The sequence below is a fragment of the Antechinus flavipes genome, chromosome 3 (genome assembly GCF_016432865.1).
Source record: "Antechinus flavipes isolate AdamAnt ecotype Samford, QLD, Australia chromosome 3, AdamAnt_v2, whole genome shotgun sequence".
NCBI classification, from domain to species: Eukaryota; Metazoa; Chordata; class Mammalia; order Dasyuromorphia; family Dasyuridae; genus Antechinus; species Antechinus flavipes.
In genome coordinates this window covers 593,601,752-593,622,951 of record NC_067400.1, presented here as the reverse complement: position 1 = coordinate 593,622,951, position 21,200 = coordinate 593,601,752, and the positions used below count along the sequence as shown (strand labels likewise).

Here is a 21,200-nt window from a genome sequence, read left to right as displayed (position 1 = left end):
AATCATGGATCTTTGGAAATATTGAGCAAGTATTAGAGTAGCAAAAATAATCCCTTAAATTGGTATATTTCAGAGCATATTCAATCCATTCATCCAACCATTCATCTTATGATTCCTTCATTTAATAAACATACATTATGGTCTACTATATTCGAGGCTATATGTCTGGGGGCTATCAGGAGGTACAGAAATGAATAAGATATGTTCCCTACTCTCAAAGAGTTTATAGGTTAGTAGAGGAAATCAGACTTGAAAGATCAATCATTATAGCACAAAGCAAAATAGAATGAGTTCATTTAGGAATTACAGGGTCCTCTAATATCCAACAAAGGAGAAGTCCATCCATCCTTGCTCAAGATGGAGAGCATAAATTTAAATTTGGAGGGACCTTCGAGGCCATGTAGTCCATCCCCCTGACTTTACACCTAAAAAACTGAAAGATCAGAGTAGTATCTTCTTGGTATCACACAAGTAGTGTCAGAATCAGAATTTGGAACAAGATCTTCCTAACTCCAAGTCTAGCTTATAGGGAAAGTTTCTCCCACTTCTCAGACTTTCCTCCAATGCAATCCAGTTCAATAAGCATCGATTCAGTTCTTACTAGGTACAAGACACTGTCCTAAGAGCTAGATATGCAAAGATAAAATAAAAAACTGTTTCTATTTATATGGAGCTTATATTTCACTGAAATTGCCCTTCTGAAAAATACAGGCTGCCCTCAGGCCACTGAGATTTCTCCACTCTTTTGGTCTCTCTCACTCTCAAACTCTGTTGCTTCCCTCTGCTCTTCCTTTAAGCTCTATTGGATTGTACTTGAATGGTTTCTCTTTTCTAGGTGACCTTGTGGAGAAGATTCCGTGTACCTGGAACTCCCCTCGGGTCTGTAAATGCCAGGATGGTATGTTCTGTGCCACAGCAGTCAGGTACACCTGTGCCCGTTGTGTGAAACACTCCCTGTGCCCACCGGAGGCCAGAGTCAAACACCAAGGTAGGGAATTTCCACCCCCCCCATCTTCTTTCCTGCAGCCTTCCTCCTTTTCTCTACCAAGATCCCCCCAGTCCCTTTGAAGTGAATGACCTCTAGCTCATAAGTCTACTTGCGCAGTCATTTATCATCCTTTTGTACAATTGAGTTGGATAATGGATAGAATAAACACTCCTTCAAAAAGAGGTAAGAAGGGTGTGTCTAGGTAGTCACTTGGGAATTCATCCTTTTGTACAATTGTTTGGATGATGGATAGAATAAATACTCCTTCAAAACAGAGTAAAAAGGGTGAGGCTCTCTGGTTTTTTTTCTTTAAGAATGTTGGGTTGTTAATTATTTTTTCTGCTGAGAATCACAGATTTGGAACTGAGTCTCAGGGGTCATCTAATTCAACTTCTCATTTTGCAAATGAGGAGGCCCAGAGAATTAAAGAATTTGCCCAAGATCACACAATTTAAAATGTGACACACAGACATTTGAATTCAACTCTTTTTTTTTTTTTTGGAGGGGAGAGAAAGGAGGTAGGTTCCATAATTGTGAGTTCATCTATATAGAAAACACTTATGGAAGAAACATTCTTCATCAATATAGATTGGTGACTTGCCCAGAGTTATATAGGCAGGGCTTGAATTCAGTTCTTCTTGATAATCATTACACTTTACTGCCTCTTCAGTTAATCAATTTATTGATCAACAAGCATTTATTACCCATGTATTATCTCTCTTATTAGAATGTAGATTCTTGAATGCAAACACAGTTTCACTTTTGTCTCTGCACTTAGCACCATCCTTGCCCTCAAGGGTCTAATCAGAGACACTATATATATATATATATATATATATATATATATATATATATATATATATATATATATATATTACATCTAGAGATATAATTATAATGTATAACATGATATAATATAAACATTATATATATATGATATATTATATATGTAACTTTTTAAGATTTACAGAATGTTACAATGTTGTCTCACTTGATCCTCACCACTTTGTGGGAAATATTCTCTTGTTATTATTATATGAGAACTGAGGAAGATTAATCAACTTGCCCAGATTATCATAGCTAGCATCTGAGACAGGATCCGAATTTGCCTCTCTGACTCCCAGGCCAGTTTTCTGGTCCTCTACCACCCAGGTACTTCAGAGTCAATATCTATAAGAGATGTATAAAGTAGATAGAAGAGTGAGACTTTAGCAGCTAGTGGACAGGGAGGGTCTCTTGAAGTGGGCAGTACTTAGAGCTGAAGCTTAACACAACCAGGCATTCCAAGAGACAGAGGCATTGAGGACAGAAAGTGCAAAGTCTTGGAGATAGAAAATGGAATATTGTGTTGGAGCAACAATATGTTGTTGGGTATAATGCAACTGTAGAGTGTATGTAAAAGAATAATGGAGGAGATTGGAAAAGTAGGGACCAGATTCAGAAAAGTTTTGAATACCAGAACAGGGAATTTTATATCTGATTATATCTAGGGATAATTCAGAGCCACTGATATTTATTGTGTGGGGAGTGAGATAGGGTCAGACTTAGTATGTTAAGAAAATCACTTAGACTTTGACAATGGAATAGGGAAGGGAGTGGAGGGATTTGAAGCAGGTACACCAAGAGGCATGGCAGGAGTCTAGATAAAAGGGGATGAAAGCCTCAACCAGGGTCATGGCTGTCTAAGAGAAATGATTAGATTTGACAACTGATTGGATATTGGAAAGATAGAGACAGACTGACATAGATAGACAGGGACAAAGACAGAGTGATAGAGAGAGAGACAAAGTGACAGAAAAAGACAGAGACAGCGAGAGAGACAAAGAAGAAACAGAGAGAGAGGCATTGATAAGGATACTGAAGTCATGATACTGGGTTAGTGGAAGAATGATGGTGCTCTCAATAGTACTTGGGAAGTTTAGAAGAGGGAAAGTTTTGGGAGGAAAGATGATGAATTGTTTTGGACGTGTTGACAGCTCTAGGACATAAAGTTTGGATGGATCCTAGGCAAGTTTGGATATGGGACCAGAACTCAGGAGACTTGCCTCTTGCATTTAGATTTCAATTTCCTCATAATGTAAAAATGATAGACTTGGACAAAGTGACTTCTGTAGCCCTTTAGACCTCTAAGCCCCAAGTCTATAAATCTATGGAAATATAAACTGGCTATTCACATGAGACATTGGGGGCTCAGAGAAGACTGCCCGTAAGAGGTGATAGCTGAGTTGAGTTTTGAAGGAAGTACTCCCCCCAATCCTTTAGATTTCAGGTAGATTACTATATTGTTGCTATATATAATATATTACTAGAAGAGGGGAAGGAAGTATAATGGAAGAATTGTTAGAACATACCTTTGGATATGTTCTAGAGGTTCTGGGAATGCAAGTTTCTTTTAGACAGGAATTGTTTTCATTTTTGTCTCTTTTTCTTAGTGCCCGGCACCTAGAAATGCTTAAATGTCCATTGAATGAAAAATGGGCCCAAAAATGTTCCAGAGCCTGGAAAATACATGGGAAATGTTAAGACCATCCTCTTAAAATGTGGTTTGTGCTAGTTTCCTGACTGGAAATAAACAAGAAGAAGACAACTTGATCAAGGGGATGGGTACCAGACTTGGGGATATGAGGTTTTAGTTTTCTTCTTCAGTTTGCTGAGTTTCTGATAGAATCCTTCCCTTCTTAGGGACAAGATGGAGAGATGTCCCTTAGACAATAGCACAGAGCTGCATGAGTGATGATGTCACATTAGAAGAAGTCTCTAGAGCAGCCAAAGAGTTGCATGAGTCTCTGCTGTTTAACATTTTCCTTTATGTTAAGCACAGAAGGGTGGAGAGAGCATGGGTCTAAGTGTTAGAAAATATAAATCCAAGCTTCATCTTTGACCTATCCTACCTCTGTGATTCTGGGCAAATTGCCTAACCACTTAGTGCCCTGGGTACTAAGATGAGAAGTCCCAAATATGTTGGCATTATGCATCAGTCAAGAGTTTCTCTTACTGATGGGATCACAAATCTAGGTTTCCTCTGCCCCCACCCAAAGTAACTTAGCTATAAAGGTCTAGATAGTATGCTTATCAGATTTACAGATGACACAGATTTGGGAAAGACAATGAACACTAACATTGGATGACAGATCCAAAATCCATCTTGATAGGTTAGAACATTAGATCCAACTAATAAAATAAAATTTAGTAGGCACAAATGCAAAGTCCAATTATGTGTTCTAGGTCCAAAAATAAATTCCTAAATATAAGTTCAATTGAGGCTTACCTAGGCAACTTAGGGTATTAAATACATTTGGAGGTTTTTTTGGTTGTGAACTCCTTATAGTTTTACAAAGTGATATGATAGTCTAAAGGCAACGAAATGTTCTCAACTATGTTTTTTTGCTGTGGTCAGATATCAGGAACATTATGTTCAATCGGGGACATGATATTTTAAGAAGGACTTTGATAAGCTCTAATAAGAACTGGTTGAAAGAATTAAGAATATTGAGCCTGGAGAAGAATGTTTATGTGAGATAGAGAATGGGAGAGGGGGTGGCGAGAAAAGAGAAAAGAAGTTTTCTTCATGTTCATAAAAGACTAAGATATAAAGATGTAAAGGGCTGAATCTCTGAGCAGATGTACTTGAATAATCGAGCACTTAAGGCTAATTACTTATTGGACAATACTCTATTAGCATTTGCTTGGAAAATGGCCTGTCCCATCACTCTGTGCTGGCTCAATCTGTTGGTGTATAGAGAGATTTGGAGGAGGGATTAAAGAGTAGAATAAGACAAGCCAGGTGACTCCTGGCTGAGAGAGCAAGAGGAGAGGTGTGGAGATTCCTATGTCTATTCCTCCGACTTCGACAAAGAACAAAGACCAAGGCTTTTGCTTATCCTGAGTCCGGTTGATTCTAAAGTATCCAGGGTGCTAACTCGGTCTTCACATAAAGGAAAGATCAGATTCATTCTGCTCAGCCTGCAGGGGGCAGATCAAGAGTTACAAAAAGGTGTATTTAGGCTAGATATGAGGAAAAATTCCCTGATAGTGGGAGTTGTCCCAAAGTTTAATGACTTTAGGAGGTAGTGCGTTCCTGTTCCTTGGAACTCTTCAAACAAAGGCTGAAAGACCCCTCACGGAGGATTTTTACAAAAACATTATTGATCAGATGAGATTATACAGCCTCAGTCACCTTCAGAATTTAAAGTTCTGAGACTCTGTGATTGATGCTTAGTGATCAGTATAATTATTTGGCCTAACTTGGACTTTCCCTATCTGAGGAAGGAAAATGGACAGGTCTTTCATGGGTGATAGTATCATCAGGTCAGTACATTGAATTTCTGTGGGACTTCTTCTTTCTTATCACCCTCCCTCACCTATCACATCTGGAAAGCCCTTTAGAATTTCCCATAAAGAAGGAACTACCACATAAGCTTTATCTGGCATCTGCAGAATGGATTGATAAACCAGAAAGAGGCAATGTGATAAGGGGATAGAGATAACTTGTTTCAGCTCTAAACTCTTTGGGGACAGATCGCTTGCTCTTATTTATCATCTTCATTTCTTTCCTAAAAAACAATGGAGTGCAACAGATGAAATCACAAGACTTTTAGAATGGGAAGGAGCTAGACTATGCCAATGTTCATTCCCATTGGTTCTAGAGTCAGGAAATCTGACTTTTTACTGCTTGAAGGATCTACAGGAAGTCAATTTTCCTGAGCTTCAATTTCCTCAACTATAAAATGAAGTAGTTGGACTAGATGGCCCCTGAGTTCCCTTTTAGCTCAAGATCAATGATCTCATGTTGCAGTGACTCTTTCCACATATGGGGAAACTGAGGCTCAAGGAGCCAAAGTGATTTATCTTAGGTTACACAAAATAATAATAGCCTTTAGTTAGCATATTAAAGTTGGTCAAATGTCTCATTGTCTCATCTAGAAAGGAGGGAGTTACAGGTATTATGTTTTGCAAATGAGATAAATGAGTTTCAGAAAATTACCCTCTGTAACTGTCCATGGTAGTGACATAGACACTCAGTTCATAAATGTTAGCCTACTAGGTTTCTCACTTTTTTACCATGTATCATTCTACCTCTCTACCAAATTGTAACAACCCCGGAGAACATCTTCTCCAGCCTGGACCCAGCCAAAGACATCCTCTCCAGCATCCGTAAGTGGTGGCCACCTGAAGACCTCTAGGGAAGGGGAATATCTGATCCTTTGAAGCAGGCCATTGTGTTTATTTATTTTAAAAATGTGTACCACCATTTTTTATATCACCCTTAATTCTAAATATGGCCTTTTTTCTTTTTCTGCCCAATGAGCCATTCATTGTAACAAAAGATAAAAAAAGAAGAGGAAAAAAAGCAATTTAGTAAAGTCATTGACTGAGTCTGATGTTATAGATAATATTCCACACCCCTAGTCCTCCACCAGAGACAGCTGATGGCATAGTAGGTAGACCAGAGCTTCTTAAACTTTTTCTTCACATGACTTCTTTTTGTCCAAGAAATTTGTATGGAACCCCAGGTCTATAGGTATATAAAATAGGTATACAAAACAAACATTTACTAATAATAAATCATAATTTTGAGAACCCCACATTTAGTTATGGGATGCCATGTGAAGTTGTGACCCACAGTTTAAGAAGCTAGAGTACCAGCCTTGACATCAGGAAGACCAGAGTTCAAACACCTCAGTCACTTCTGAACTAAGTGACTCTGGACAAATCACTTTACTTCTGTTTACCTCAGTTTCCTCAATTGTAAAATGAGGATAACAATAGTGACTACTTTGTAGGATTGTTGTGACGATAAAATGAGAAAATGTTTTTAAAAAGCATTTAGCACAGTATCTGGCATATGGTAGGCACTTAATACATGCTTATTTCCTTCCTTCTTTCCTGTATTTGTAAAGTGCTTTCTTATCACAGTACCTGGAATATAGTAGATACTTAATAAATGCTTGTTTACTTCCTTCCTCCCTTTTCTTTTTTCTTCCTTCCTTATCCTTCCTTCTTTCTTTATCCTTCCATTCTTCCTTCCTTTCTTCCTTTCATCCTTCCTTCCTTCCTTCCTTCCTCCTCCCTCCCTGCATCCCTCTCTTCCTCCTTCCTTTTTTCCTTTCTTTTCCCTCTCCTTCTTTCTTTCCTTCCCTCCTTCTTTTCTTCCTTCCTTCTTTCCTTCCTTCCTTCTTTCCTTTTTTCCTTCCTTCCTTCCCTCTATTTCTGCACAGAATGGAGAAAGGTGGATTTATTCTCTCAACATTTCTTCAGGACCAAACTTTTTGGTTGTTATCTTTGCATGGTGCTCCCTTTCAGTTTTCTCATTCTTTTCATTGATATAGTTGTAGCCAGATTTTTCTCTTGATCCTGCTTTCTTTATTCTACATCATTTTTAGAATGTTTCTCATGCTTCTCTAAATGAATGAATGAAAAGGTATTTATTAAGCACTGAGCATATACCAGTTACTGTGCTACATGCTAGGGACCCAGAAACAAAAACAAATTTGCTTCCTGCCTTCAAGAAACACAACACCTATAGATGAGTGGTAGGAAAGAAAGGATGATTTGACTTGAATTCCTAAGAGAATGAATGGGATAATAGGGCAGCCCTCTGAATTTTTCATATTTATTATATCTTATGGGCAATAATGTTCTATTATATTCACATTCATTTCCCCACTAATGGACAGCCAATTTTATTGGGAAGTTTTTGTTCAGCTTCTCCCTATTGCTCCAAATTCTGACTGGCAGAGCCAAACAGCATTCTAATCCCTTTCCCATGTAATGGCCCTGGACATTCTTGAAAACAACTGTCCCATCTCCCATGGGTCTTCACATCTCCATGCTTAGAATCCCCAGCCTCTTCAGCTCATCTGTAATTGGTACCAAGTTAGTTTTTTTTTTAATTAAAACTTTTTATTTTCAAAACACATGGACAACTAATTTTTCAACATTCACCTTTGAAAAACCTTGTGTTCAAAATTTTCCCTTCCTTTCCCCTATGCCATCCCCTAGATGGAAAGCAATCCAATACATGTTATACATGTTAAAATATATGTTAAATCCAATATATGTAAACATAAATATATAATGATCTTGCTGCATAAGAAAAAATAGATAAAAAAGGAAAGAAAATGAGTAAGAAAACAAAATGCAAATGAACAACCAAAAAAAAAAAATGAAAATGTTATGTTGTGATCCACACTCAGTTCTCACAGTCCTCTCTCTGGTACTTACTTAGGAGAACCAGAATAAGAATTCAGATATCCTCAGTCCCCATGTTGAGTGCTTCCTGCTAAACCATAAGACCTCTCAAGTATGATGATGATAATAATAATGATGATATGGAAGCTAGCATTGGTAAAATGCTGTAAGGTTCACAAAGTACTGTAGGAAGAAAACAAGCTTTTAGTAACCATGGTCTGTGTGCCAGCCATTGTAATAAGCTCTGGAATATAAATAGCAATAAAAAGAAAAATAGTTTCTGCCTTTAAGGAGCTTACCTCCTAATGAGGAAGGCAACACAACAAGAGAGCCCGGCAGCCCCACTGGATAGGGGGTTTAGCTTTGAAGTCCACAGAAAGTCATCAACAGAACCTGAATTCAAGAAGGGAATAAAGGCAAGCCTGCCTGGAGCCCTTCACAAAATGCAAGTTCAGCAAGAACTGACCAATTTGAAAAGGCAGAGCAGACTTTACTGAGGAGTATTCCAGGGTCAGCACCCTATAGGGTGTTCAAGGATGAGGAGGTCCAAGTGCTGAAGGAAACTCTAAGGTGACAAATGGTATGATTTTGAAGTCCAGGAAAGAGGCCAGGAAGGATTCAAATTTTACATATGTGATCTCATTTGATCCTCACAGCAATTTTGTGAACTATAGATGTCCAAACTAAATTCACCATTAATACTGTGATAAAAATTATCTGCGGTTCCATTGATTAGACACTGCTGGGAGTCACCGAATCAACACAGAGACAATTATCTCTAGATTTAATTTATGCTTAGAGTGCAGGCTCATCTGTATGAAAAAACAAAGAGCCCAAAGCCTCAACTTTAGCGACCTTATGTAGAATGGGAATACACTTTAAGATCCCTTCCCTCCCTTCTCTCTCTACATCTATAAGCCTATGACCAGCAAAGGATCTAATTCTATGATTTGATAATATGTAATATTACAGGATTCCCATTGAAAAGAAAGTATTATGCAAAGTCTGAGGCGCGAGGTCATTATTGATCCAGTGATGGTCTGGCTGACCAGTTTTGTTATCTATAGGATGAGGAGATTAGACTAGATGATCTATAAGGTCCTTTCTAAATGAGAACTTCAACCAGTCCCTCCAGATTCAGTTAATTGTGCTTGTCTGGTGGGTTGTACTGGATGGCCACAAGATGGCACCAAAACCTATTCACTGCTCTTCAGTTCTCTCAGGAAGTCTTCTTTAAGATCATAAAATTGGAATTATGTGGATTATAACTTTATATAATTACATTAGTGTATATTACAGAATAATCATAATTATGTTATGTGATAACTAATTTAATACCCTTGCTTTAGAGCTAAGCAAATTAGGATTGAGAGATTTACCCAAGAGAGTTAAGTGATAATCGAAAGGAACACGTGTCTCAGTGTGTCAGACACAATGCTGGAAATACAAAGAAGAAAATGGAACAATTCCTGCCTTCAAGAGGCTTACATTCTACTGGTGGTAGACGAGCTGCATGAGAATATTTACAAGATTTAACCCAGCTCTTCTGACTAAATCTAGCAGTTTTTCCGCTAAGCCACAGCTCTGTTGTCTACCTTGAAGACAACCAGTTCTCTGTTTTTTCCCAAAGTTCCCATTAGGGAGAATTTCTCAAGAGAGCAAGCTCTCTTGTAAATATGTGTCAGGCGTTGTGCTAAGTACAAGAGATACAAAGGAAGGTAAAATACAGTCCCTGCCCTTGAGAACTTCATGGTTAAATGGGGCAGACAACATGCAAAGGACTGGGTACAAGCTACAGTGAAACACTGATAATAATCACAGAGGAAAGACACTAACATCAAGGAAGATTTTCCTCCTCCATAAAACGAGCAAGTTAGACAAGAGAGCCTCTGAGGTCCTTTCCAGATTTACCTCTGTCTAAACCTGTTTATGTTTAAGTAAGGTTGAAAGAGCAATGGGCTGGAAGCCAAGAGTCCTGGGTCCTAGTTCAAATTCTACCACTGATTTGCTTTTTAACTCTGGAAAAGATACTTTTTCAGGCCGGGTATCATGAAGAGAAGATTTGGAATCAGGACTTTTTCATCCATGAAATGAGGAGGATTGAATTAGATAGGGTCAGAGGTCCTTTTAGCTCTCATGTAGAATCTCGGGATCTCACTCTCCTACAATATGAATCAGGGCATTCCGAATAAGTCCTTATCATACTGGAGGTGCTTAATTAATGTTTGTTGATTGACTGACTTAATGATGACTTAACAAATACAAAAGTGAAATCAGTCAACAAACCTTTATTAATTGTTCGTTATATGCCAGGCATTATGCTAAGTGTTGAGAGGGCCAAAACAAAGGGTGTGTGTGTGGGGGGGGAAGCCACTGCCTTCCTTCAAGAGTTTTCACTCTAATGGGAGAGTTACCAATAAGCTGCCATTTATTAGGGACATCCTCTCCTTTCTCTGGGCACCATATGGCCTCTTCCAGTTCTGATATTCTGTGATTCTCTGAAGGATTAGAAAAGAAAGTGGATTCATCTGGTCCTCACTGTTAAGTAGTTTATAGTCATCTATCTGTTTAGAGGGCAATCTCTCTAGGTAAAATAATATTTATTTTGGAGCACCTCTTTCTGAGATCCTCAGCATCCAAAGAAAAGCTCCACTTCATCTTTCTAAAAATATGGGGACTGCTCATGGTAATGCTAATGTGGGGAGTTGCTTCTATCCACAGGCACCTTGGAGAAGGACACTGTCTGTGAACCCTGCCCTCCTGGGACCTTTTCCAACTTTAGCTCCAATGCCAAAGATTGTCTGCCTAACCCCAGGTAACCCTGGGGCTCCCATGGGTAGGCAAGCTGGGGAGGAGCTCTCTGAGGGCATAAGGATGGACCAGATGACCTCTGGGGGATCCCTTTTCACTTGAAGAGCTGGGATCCTAAGACTGAGTGAGAAAGAAGGCAGAATAGAATCAGATGCAAAACTGGGTGGTCCAGAGGCAGACCCATGGGAGTTCAGGGAAGAGTGTGATGGAGGTTGGAATACAGGCCTACAGTAGGGAAAGCTTCCTGGAGGAAGCGGGTCTTGGAAGACTGAGTAGGGTGGGTGGATTCTTTTCCTGTCATCCCAAAGTCAGTTCCAGATGCTACCAAGTACACCAGGAACTGGGGGCTGGTACCTTCTCCTAGAGACTGGTCCTTCTGCCAGGACAGAGAGTGAGGAAATAGCTAATCCTTGGCATTACCATTTGGCATACAGGGTGTCCTCAGGATCACCAATCTTCATCATCAGCTTACACACGCTCTCTCCCACTGCCAGGATCACAAATATTACAGAGCCTTCCAACACCACAACCGATTGGAGTCTAACCCAAGACACTGAGACTGTTTCGCCATCTCTCACTGGAAGACCCAATCCAGGTAATTCCTTGTTTCTGATGGAGTAGGGGAGGGCCAGTAGAGACTTCCTTACCCCAAAGGCAAAAAGGGTCTACAACCCAAGAGGAACAAGGTGGGCATGGGGGAGAGATCATTTCTCACTTACTGACATTTCCCAGGGAAACCTGAAGTCAAGAAGTAATGCGTTACTCAAGTTACTAGAGAGAGTACTAGGCCCAGAGTAAGAGAATCTGAGCTTAAATTTCTTTCTTTCTCTGTCTCTGTCTCTGTCTCTGTCTCTGTCTCTGTCTCTCTCTCTCTCTCTCTCTCTGTCTCTCTCTCTTTCTCTTACTCTCCTTCCTTCCTTCCTTCCCTCCTTTTTTGTTTTACTCCCTCTGTCCTCCCTTTCTTCCTCCTTCCTTGTTTCCTTCCTTCCTTGGTGTCTTCAGACCCTTGTGATCAGTACATTTCTAACCCTGTCCTTCCTTCTCTCCCTTCTTTGCTTCCTTCTTTTTTTTCTTTTAAAAACATTTTTCTGTATTTTTCTGTATCATATGTTTTTCTTGTCACTTTAATTTCCCAGTATACTTCTGATTCTTCTCTACCTGAAGAGCAATCCCTTGTGAGAAATAAAAAAGAAAGAGGTAAATAAAACAGATCAGCAAACATGATGGACTCATTGACCAGTGTTCCATACATAGTACCATTCCTTTGCTCTGCAGAGAAAGAGGGGAGGTCCAGCCTTGTCTTTTCGTGGCACTTGTGAATGGAGACCGTATATTATAGTGGAAAAGATCTAGTCTTAGAATCCAATCTGTCACTGAATTGTAGTTCTCGCTGAACTTGAGAGTCATTCTACTTTTCTCAACCTCAGTTTCCTTTCCTACAAAATGTCTGCTTCCTTGTCTATAAAATGAGGGAGTTGACCTAGATCAGAGCTTCTTAACTTGGGGGTTTGTAGAATACCCAAAGGGTCTATGGATAGATTTCAAGGAATTTGTGAAGTTGGATAGAAAAATATTAAATCTTTATTTTAAAATGATTGGTTTCCTTGGATAATTTTGTGAATTTTGTTTTATTCATTTAAAAACATTATTCTGAGAAGGGATTCACAGGCTTTATCAGAGGTGCCATGACAGAATTAATCATCATATAGTCTTGTTGTTGCCTTGTATGATGATCTCCTGGTTCTGTTCATTTCACTTAGCATCAGTTCATGTAAATCTCTCTAAGCCTCTCTGGAAAATACATAATTTGAAATATAACTTGTAAAAACTAGAGCAGAATGAAGCAAGCAGAGAAGGAATGTATACTATGTATAAATGTTATGAAAATGAAGAATTTTGAAGACTTTTATAAACTTATGAAGAATGAAAGAAGCAAAACCAAGAGAACAATTTGTACAGTAGCAACAGCTTTTAAAGTCCAAAAACTCTAAAGTTGTAAGAACGATGATCAATGCCTAGAGCATCCATGGATCCAGAGGATAGATGTTGAAAAGTGCTCTCTATCTTCTGATAGAGAGGTGAAAGATTCATAGTGCAGAGCAAGATGTATATTTTTTCAACATAGAAACTGGGGAAATGATTTTATTAACTATATGTATTTGTTGCAATGAATTTGTTTTCTCTTTTTTCAGTGGGGTTGTGGTTGGAAGGGAGAGAAAAATTCCTGTTCATTAAAAAACACTAAAAATGGAAAGAGTGAGGAATTATAGATGTGGAATGTTATATGCGGTTTTGAATGAGGTCAGTGTATTATTGGTTTAGGTCTCAAAAGGCAAAGATAATTTTGAAAAGTTTGTGATATAAGAATAAAACACATCAGTATAACAAAATGACAGGAGAGAAAAGGAGGGAGGAGGGAAGAAAGAAAGAAAAAGAGAGATGTAGGGAAGGAGGTAGAGAAGGAAGGGAAAGAGAGAGAAAGACAGACAGGAAGAGAAGGGATAAAAGAGATACAGGGAGACAGAATGGGGGAAAGGGAGAGGAGGAAAAGAGAGAGACAGAGACAGAGAGACACAAAGGGAAAGAAGAGGAGAGAAGAGACAGTGAAAGAGAGAGAAGAAACAGAAGAAAGAATGAGAGAGAAGAAGGAAAGAGAGAAAGGAGAGAAAGAATGAGAGATGAGGGAAATAGAAAGAGGGAGAGAGGAGAGGCAGAGGATAGAAAGGAGATTCAGAGACAGAGAAACAATCAGAAACAAAGAGACACAGAGGAAAGAGACGTGACAGAGACAAAAAAGAGGAGAGATAGAAATAGAAGAGAGAAACAAAAAGAAAGAAGAGATAGAGTGAGAGAGAGACACAGAGACAGACAGAAACAGAGCGACAGAATCAGACAGAGACAGACAGAAAAACAAAGTGCAAGAGAGAGAGCTAGGTGATCCCCCAGATCCTCCCGGGGCTCTGGCTGTTTGGTAGGGTTGGGTTGACAAGGTCTCTCCCCAGTGGTTGTGTCAGGGAATTTCTTCCCCAGTCTTTACAGGGATTGGAATGGAGCTCTTGTGTTGCAGGGTCCGAGCCTCTTTTCTGGGTGATGACTATCTTTGCTGTGATGTTGGGTTTGGTTGTATTCCTGGTCTGCCAGCAGAAGGCCTGCAGGAAGGGGATTCTGCAAAGTGAGTGCATGTTCTGTCCCTGGAGCCTTTGGAGGTGGGGAGTGGGGAGGAGGGAGTGTTTGGTGTCCAATGGGGTTTCCCACTCGGGACACTGGGTTTCCATCACGCGGTGATGTGGAATGATCATTGGACTTAGAGGCTAGCAGAAGACCATTCCTACCCTGGGCTCCTCCTTTGTTGGATACCTGCCCCATGGACAAGGCACTTTACCCCTCCAAGACCTCAGTTTCCTCATCTGTAAGAGAGGGATGGTGAGAGTATTTTTCTCTGACCCAGGGCTTAAATCCCACCTCTGACACTTCCTACTCAGCTCTGTGACCTTGGCTGCTGAACTGCCTTGGAACTCACCTGTGAAATGCAGAGTTCAGACAAGGTGGCCTTTGAGACTCCTCCAGCTCTCCTTCTAGAACCTTGTTATTAATTCCTGTTCACTGGCCACCTCCTTCCTGGGCTTGTTGTGAGGAAGCCTTAAAGTACTTGTAAAAATAGGCATTATTGTTATTGTCGTCATTTTTGTTATTGTTATTTCTTACCTTGCTCCTGCTCCTAAGAGTCTAGAAAGTCTAAGAACTGGCCCCTGCAGGTTTTCCATCTTCTCTTTCAGAGCTTCATCTCTATTCTGGCCAAAACTTCCAACCCCAGGTCAAATCTTTGGGTAAGTACAAGGAGGATGTGTGTGTGGACAGGTGGAGAGAGAGAGCATTGGCTGAGCAGGAGCAGTTTGACCTTGAGCATAATCTTCCCTCTCTTCCCAGAGATTATGCTATTTTAATTTTTAAATCCTTAATTTAAAGGATTATGCTATTTTATAGTATTTGCGCTTGCTATAAAATAAAAATGTGTTAAAAGGAGGATGGGGCGGAAAAGAAAGAGGAAATGATTGACTGGTTGGAGTCTGTGTATTACTGTGGTCCTGCCTTGTCTACCAGCATCCTTCCTTGAGAGTTGTTCTTCTAAGGGAGAATTTTTAAACCCACCTCAGTTATTTATTCTTTCTCCTTTTTACACTTATCACCATCACAGATAACTTTTAGATTCATTCATTTTCTTTCATTCGTTCATTTGCTCAACAAATTTTTATTAATTCAATTCAATTAAACTTGAAAAACATTTATAAAAGTCCCACTATGTGCCAGGCTGTGCTAGGTTCTGGGAACAAAGAGCAAAAACACCATCCCCCTCAGTGATATTCTGTTCAATTTGATGGTACCCAAACAAGGAAACTTTTCTTTGAAGAAAGAAAGTTAGTGACTAAAGAAATCAGAAAAGACCTCAAAAAAAAAAAAAAAAAAAGCTTTGAGATGAAAGTTGAGCTATGCTTGGGGAAAAAAAAGAAAGAACTTTCCTTCTTGAAGGAATCGTAAGACTTAAAGAAAAGGAGGGACTGGGCAAAGGCTTTGAAGTGGGAAATTTAAGGGACATGTTTCAGGAAAATCAAGATTGACCCAGATGTTGATTTAAGTTATAGTTTATCCAGGCCAAAGCTCCCTAAGAAGGGTCTATTAGCTCACCCCAAGTCCAGACCAAATGCACAGCCAAAGGCCAAAGGCCCCTGGTCTGCTAGCTGTGTGGGATAATTGAAGAAGCTAATGAAGACTTGGATTGCATTAAGACGCCTTCCTCTAAGACTTGTGTCTTAGGCAGGTAGTGATATGATGGTCCCAATGCCCTTTGGCCTGGTCAGATCACAGTTGGAATAGTGTGCTCAGTTCCGGGTACCATGTTTTTAGGATGGGCATTGATAAACTGGAGATCATCCCAGAGGAGGACATGACCATTGAATCCATGCCATCTAAGGATCAGTAGAAGTTGCTGAGTGTTTTTGGCTTGGAGAAAACTTAGAGGTGGATGCCCATTTTCAAGTGGTTGAAGGCTGCCTCTTAGAAAAGGAAGGATTACATTAGGCAGCTAGATAACTTAGAGTGCTGGACTTTATATCAGGACAGATCTGAGGTCAAAACTGCCTTAAACACATACTGCACAACTCATTTAATCTCTTGCCTTAATTTCCTCAGCTATAAAATAAAACATCATAGGGATGTTATGAGGATCAAATGGGCTAACACAGGTGAAACTCCATGTAAATTCTTGCTATTGTTATTTGTTGGAATACACGGGAGCCACCTGACAGTGGCTACTGGGTGGGGCCCACCCAGAATGGATCTCCTCTTGTGAGAGGATGATACAAGGAGACTGAGAGGCAGTTGCTGTTCTCTGACCTCTCTCCTTTTCCCTCTGCCTCCAATTTATTTCATTCCCAATCCACAAGGAACACCTGTGTCAGCAAAGGCTGTCCTGCAACTCCTCCAGACGCCATGATCCATAGCTGTGGAGGCTCTCGGAGAATTGACCTGTTCCTTAACAGTTATTATTTTCATTTTCTGGCCCAGAGCAGAGACCAAGGAACCATGAGTAAAAGTTGTGAAGGGGCCAATTTAGGTTTGAGGACAAGACCAGCTTCCTATCCATTAGAGCTATTCAAAGTGACTGGAAGATGTGAAGAGGGGGTAGATTTCCTCTTCCTAGGGACCTACCAGCAGAGGCTGATACAGGTTAGGGCTTCTGAGGTCTCTGATACTTTCAGAGCAGGGGGGTTCATTGCTTAACCAATCAGAGCTGCTGGGATCTGGGCTGTTTTGGACCACGTTACCCTTCTCTGGGATTTTGACATGGGGATCAAAACATGTCAAATTTCTCATTCGTATACTTTGAATCTGACATTACTCAGTTTCATAACCAGATACGTCTGTTTGGTCAAAAAGGGAAATTTTGTTTTTTTTGATGAACTCTAGTTTTTTTTTTTTTCTCCATGAACTGGAAGGCTGAGAATCTTCTTGAAACAATTTCTTTCTTTCTCCAATCCTTATTGAAATTAAAATTTTTGCTGTAGTTTTATTTTCTCTATCATTTGCAATGTTTGTTGCAGAATAACCTTTTTTTTTAATGGAGTTGAACATGTAATATCAATAAATACTTGAACATTGTATATGAGATGTTCCTGATTTATCCTTTGTTGATCTTGCCCAAGTCCTTCTGTATTGTAGACCCACAAAAGGAGAAAATGAGCAGAGTATCATAACTTGTAAGTGTTTATATGGTGTAGTAGAAATAGTACTGACTCTGGGTTCCAAACTTGCCTCTGATACTTGCTCCCCGTATAGATAGTAGGTATGTAAAGTCACCAACTCGTGGGGGTTCAGTTTCCTCATGTCGCAGTATTCTAGTTAGGGGTTATTACTCAATAAGCATTTATTTAATACCTACTATTCATCAATCAACACTTATTAAGCACCTACTATGTGCCAGGCATTGTGCTAAGTGATGGGGATTCAAAGAAAGGCAAAAGCAGTCCTTGTTCTCAAGGAACTGACAATTTAAATAGGAGAAAACATACAAACAGCTCTTTGCAAAATAGATACAGGATGAATTCACCTCAGAAGGAAAGCAATAGCATTTGTATTCATCAACAAAAAGATTGGGAAAGGCCTCTTGCAAAAGGCAGCATGTAAGCTGAATCTTAATGAAAATCAGGAAATCCAGGAAGCAGAAATGAGGAGAAAAGAGTATGGAGAATAGCTGGTGAAATGCATTGAATCAAATAATGGAAAAACAGCAAGGAAGCCAGTGTCCTCAGATAGGGAGTACACAGTAGGGAGTAATGTGTAAGAAGACTGGAAAGATAGCAAGGGGTCAGTTTGGAAAGGTTTTAAAAATGAAACAGAATTTTTAATTTGATGCTGGAAGTGATAGGGAGCCACAGGAGTTTATTGAGTAGAGGAGTAGTATGATCAGAATTGTCTTTTAGGAAAACAGCTTTGACGACTGAGTGAAGGATAGACAGGAGTAGGGGAAGACTTGAGACAGGGAGAACAACCAGCAGACTGGTGATACTGACAGAAGAGAGAGAAGGTGCAGATAAGAGATGTTGCCAAACTTGAATTTACAGGACTTGGTAACACACTGGATATAGATGAGAAAGATTGAGAATGTCACTTCTTTTGTGAACCTGGGTAATAGGAGGATCATGTCACCTTTAACTATAATAGAGAAGGTAGGAAGAATGAAGCATTTTTTGGGGGGGGGAAGATAATGAGTTCAGTTTTTAACATGTTGAGTTTAAGATGTCTACAGGATGTCTAGTTTGAAATGTTTAATGGGCATTTGGAAACTGGAAAGACTGGAGGTTGGGAGACAGGTTGGGGTTAATGGGAGGATGATAGCACCTTCAACAGTAATAAAATATTAGAATACTAGAAATCCCTTTGAATCTGAGAGAAGTACTTACCTGACACCCCAAGAGTACATAACTGATAATTGTGTAACACCTTAAATGTATTATCCATTGTGTTGTCATGTAGATAAAAGGAGATGTCATTTTAAACTGTAAAGAACTTTTGTAAAAAAAAAAAGTTAAAGTAAAAAAAAACTTTGCAAATCTTAAAGCACTTTGTAAATGCTATTATTATTATTATTTTGCATTTGACTTATATGTCAGCCCTGTGAAATTAGCATTAGATTCTTCACCTGACTTAAAGGTAGGATAGACTAGACCGACAAGTCCAAACTTCATATTTTCCGGTTGGGAAATTGAGTTTCAGAGCTACCCAAGGTCACATAGGCAGTGTCACAAGTGAGACATGAAATCATTTCCCCTGATTACAAGTCCAATGTTTTATCAATTGTGCCAGGCTGTTTCTCAGAGTCAGTTAACTGAGGGAATTGAATGAAAACTGTATGAGGTGGGTACTATTACTATCCCATTTTACAGATGAGCAAATTGAGGCAGAAAATGTTAAGTGACTTGCCCAGGATCATACTGTTAGTAAGATTTGAATTTGAGGCTTTCAAATTCCAGTTCTAACACTCTTATCTACTCACTACTTCTTTTTTTAACTTTTTATTTATTTATTTTACTTCAAATGAGATCCTGGGCATACATCATTTCACAAACCTTTAAAATGTTTTATAAAAGTCAGGTATGATGCCAAAGGTTGTATCTACCCTTAAAGTATGAAGATTTCCCATCATTCACATATAGAGCAAGGCATGGGTTTAAATCATGCCTAAAATCTTTACTGTATGACTTCAGGTAGGTCACCAAACTTCTGCCTCAATTTCCTCATCTGAAATAACAGGATGGTGATATCTCTAGTACTCAGCTTACAGGATTATTATAAGGCTCAAGTGAGATGATACCAGTAAAGTGACTTCTAACCTTTCTGTGTCTGTGGGGAAGCAGGATGGAATGGGGAATGGGTAGAGAGCTGGTCTGAAAGGTAGTTAAGACTTCTGACACATACTGACTGTGTGATCCAAGTCACATCCCTTAATGTCTCAGAGCTGCAGAAAACTTAAAGACCATAGGTTAGAAGAAGAGGAGCCAGCCTGTGTGGTTGGCAGAGGAAGTGTTCTCACTCTGAAGTTCCCTCTATCAGTGACATCACACATCCTTTTCTTTGGATTGCCAGTAAATGATGATGGTGATGGTGGCGATGCAGATGTATATGTCACGGTCTCTTTTTTTGAAGGTGAATCCCCACCACATTTCCAACAAAAGTAGCAGCGTGGGAACAACAAATGAGTGGATGAATAAAACATTTATTAAATGCTTACTGTGTGCACAGCACTGTGTTAAGCATCGAGGGTACAACTAGAAAAAGTGAGACAGTTCCTTCTCCCCAAGAGGAGATGATTGAATTGGAAGGTTTTGGTTGCAAGTCCTTGAGGTACCATATGTCGATGCATCTACTTTAAGTGTCATTTCCACTGAATAAATCATATCAGTTTCTTACGTTGAGTCATCTGACAGTGTCAAAGACTATGGTGGCAAGAACTTTGTTTTCTAGGTCTTTAGTAGGATAGATGTATGAAGTCCTCCTGGGACTACTTAGAAAAAGCATCTGTTTCCTGCATTTTATGTTCTAAAGTCCCAGTTCACATTATAATCATGATGACATGAGATAATCATTTTAATTACATTTTCAGAAAGCGTACAGCTAACTATTTGGAGGAGAGATCCATTAGGAGATGTTGAGGTAATAGGAAGGAAGAGTTTGGCTAGGTACGTCAATAATCTTAGAGATTAAGATCAGTATCTGTTGGGAACCTTTCTAGGTCTCTGCTGCTATCATCAAAGACAAATTCTTGTGTTCATAGAGGCTGCTTACGTTTTTTTTTCTAATTAAATTTTTCTTCTCCGTCAGCAAACACCCATTTTTTTCTCCCTCCCATTTCCCGTGAACAGTTTCCTCCATAATATCAATTGGAGTTCTTACTGGTGATATCAAGAAGTTGGGCGGGAATTGTATTCAGAATGGGTTCAAATCCTACCTTTGATGTTTACAGTCTCTATGACTTTTGGACAAATGTCTTTATTTCCATGTGTCATTTTCCTCATATGTAAATGAGGGGTTTGGGGTTGGTGACCTCTAAGGTCTCATCCAGTTCTATCTCTATGCTCCTATGGTCCTTTTAGAACTTTAATGTCCTCTATAAAACACACCCTGATGAGTGAATCAATTATGCTCCGTCAGGATCTCTCACTGATGATGTTTTTTTGTTTGTGTTCTAGGTTACAGCCCCAGGAAAAATTGTCAAGTAAGTCAGCCCTCCCCTGGGCAAAAATCCCCTAAATCTTTCCCTTCCTAAAATAGCTTCTACCAGATGCCCTCTGCAGTGTGCTGAGGGTTGAAAGAACCCACCCCAAATCTCTGGCCTTCTGGAGTGAGCCTATGCTTGGGTGGCTGCTCTGGGAGCTGTCCAGCCTCTGTCCCACCCAGCCATTGGGCCTGGCTGGCGACCCCTTGTCTTGGCCCCTGAGGAAGGAGGGGCTGAGTCTGGGAAGGCTTTCTCCTGCAGAGCTGGAACCGATGCCAGGAACCCAAGCCACAAGTGCTGGCTTATCCCGCTGGGGTTTTCCAGGACAGAGTGGCAGCCAGCCACCTATAGACAATTATTTTTTCAGCACATGGCTGAAGCTTTTCTGGGGTGGGATGTAGGCAATGTCCAGAGGGCAAAGATAAAGACACCATTTCCTTG

General features: G+C 39.7%; 1 protein-coding gene across 1 annotated transcript in view; it reads left to right on the top strand.

The window, feature by feature from the left end:
• The window catches only part of TNFRSF8 (TNF receptor superfamily member 8), a 60,508-nt gene extending 48,897 nt beyond the window's left edge, over positions 1–11,611 (top strand). Inside the window, exons 4-6 of the mRNA XM_051990845.1 lie at positions 836–988; positions 10,901–10,994; positions 11,425–11,611. Of these exons, the coding sequence (XP_051846805.1) occupies positions 836–988; positions 10,901–10,994; positions 11,425–11,611 (434 nt within the window). The remainder of the gene's footprint in view (positions 1–835; positions 989–10,900; positions 10,995–11,424) is intronic.
• The last annotated feature ends 9,589 nt before the right edge of the window (positions 11,612–21,200 follow it).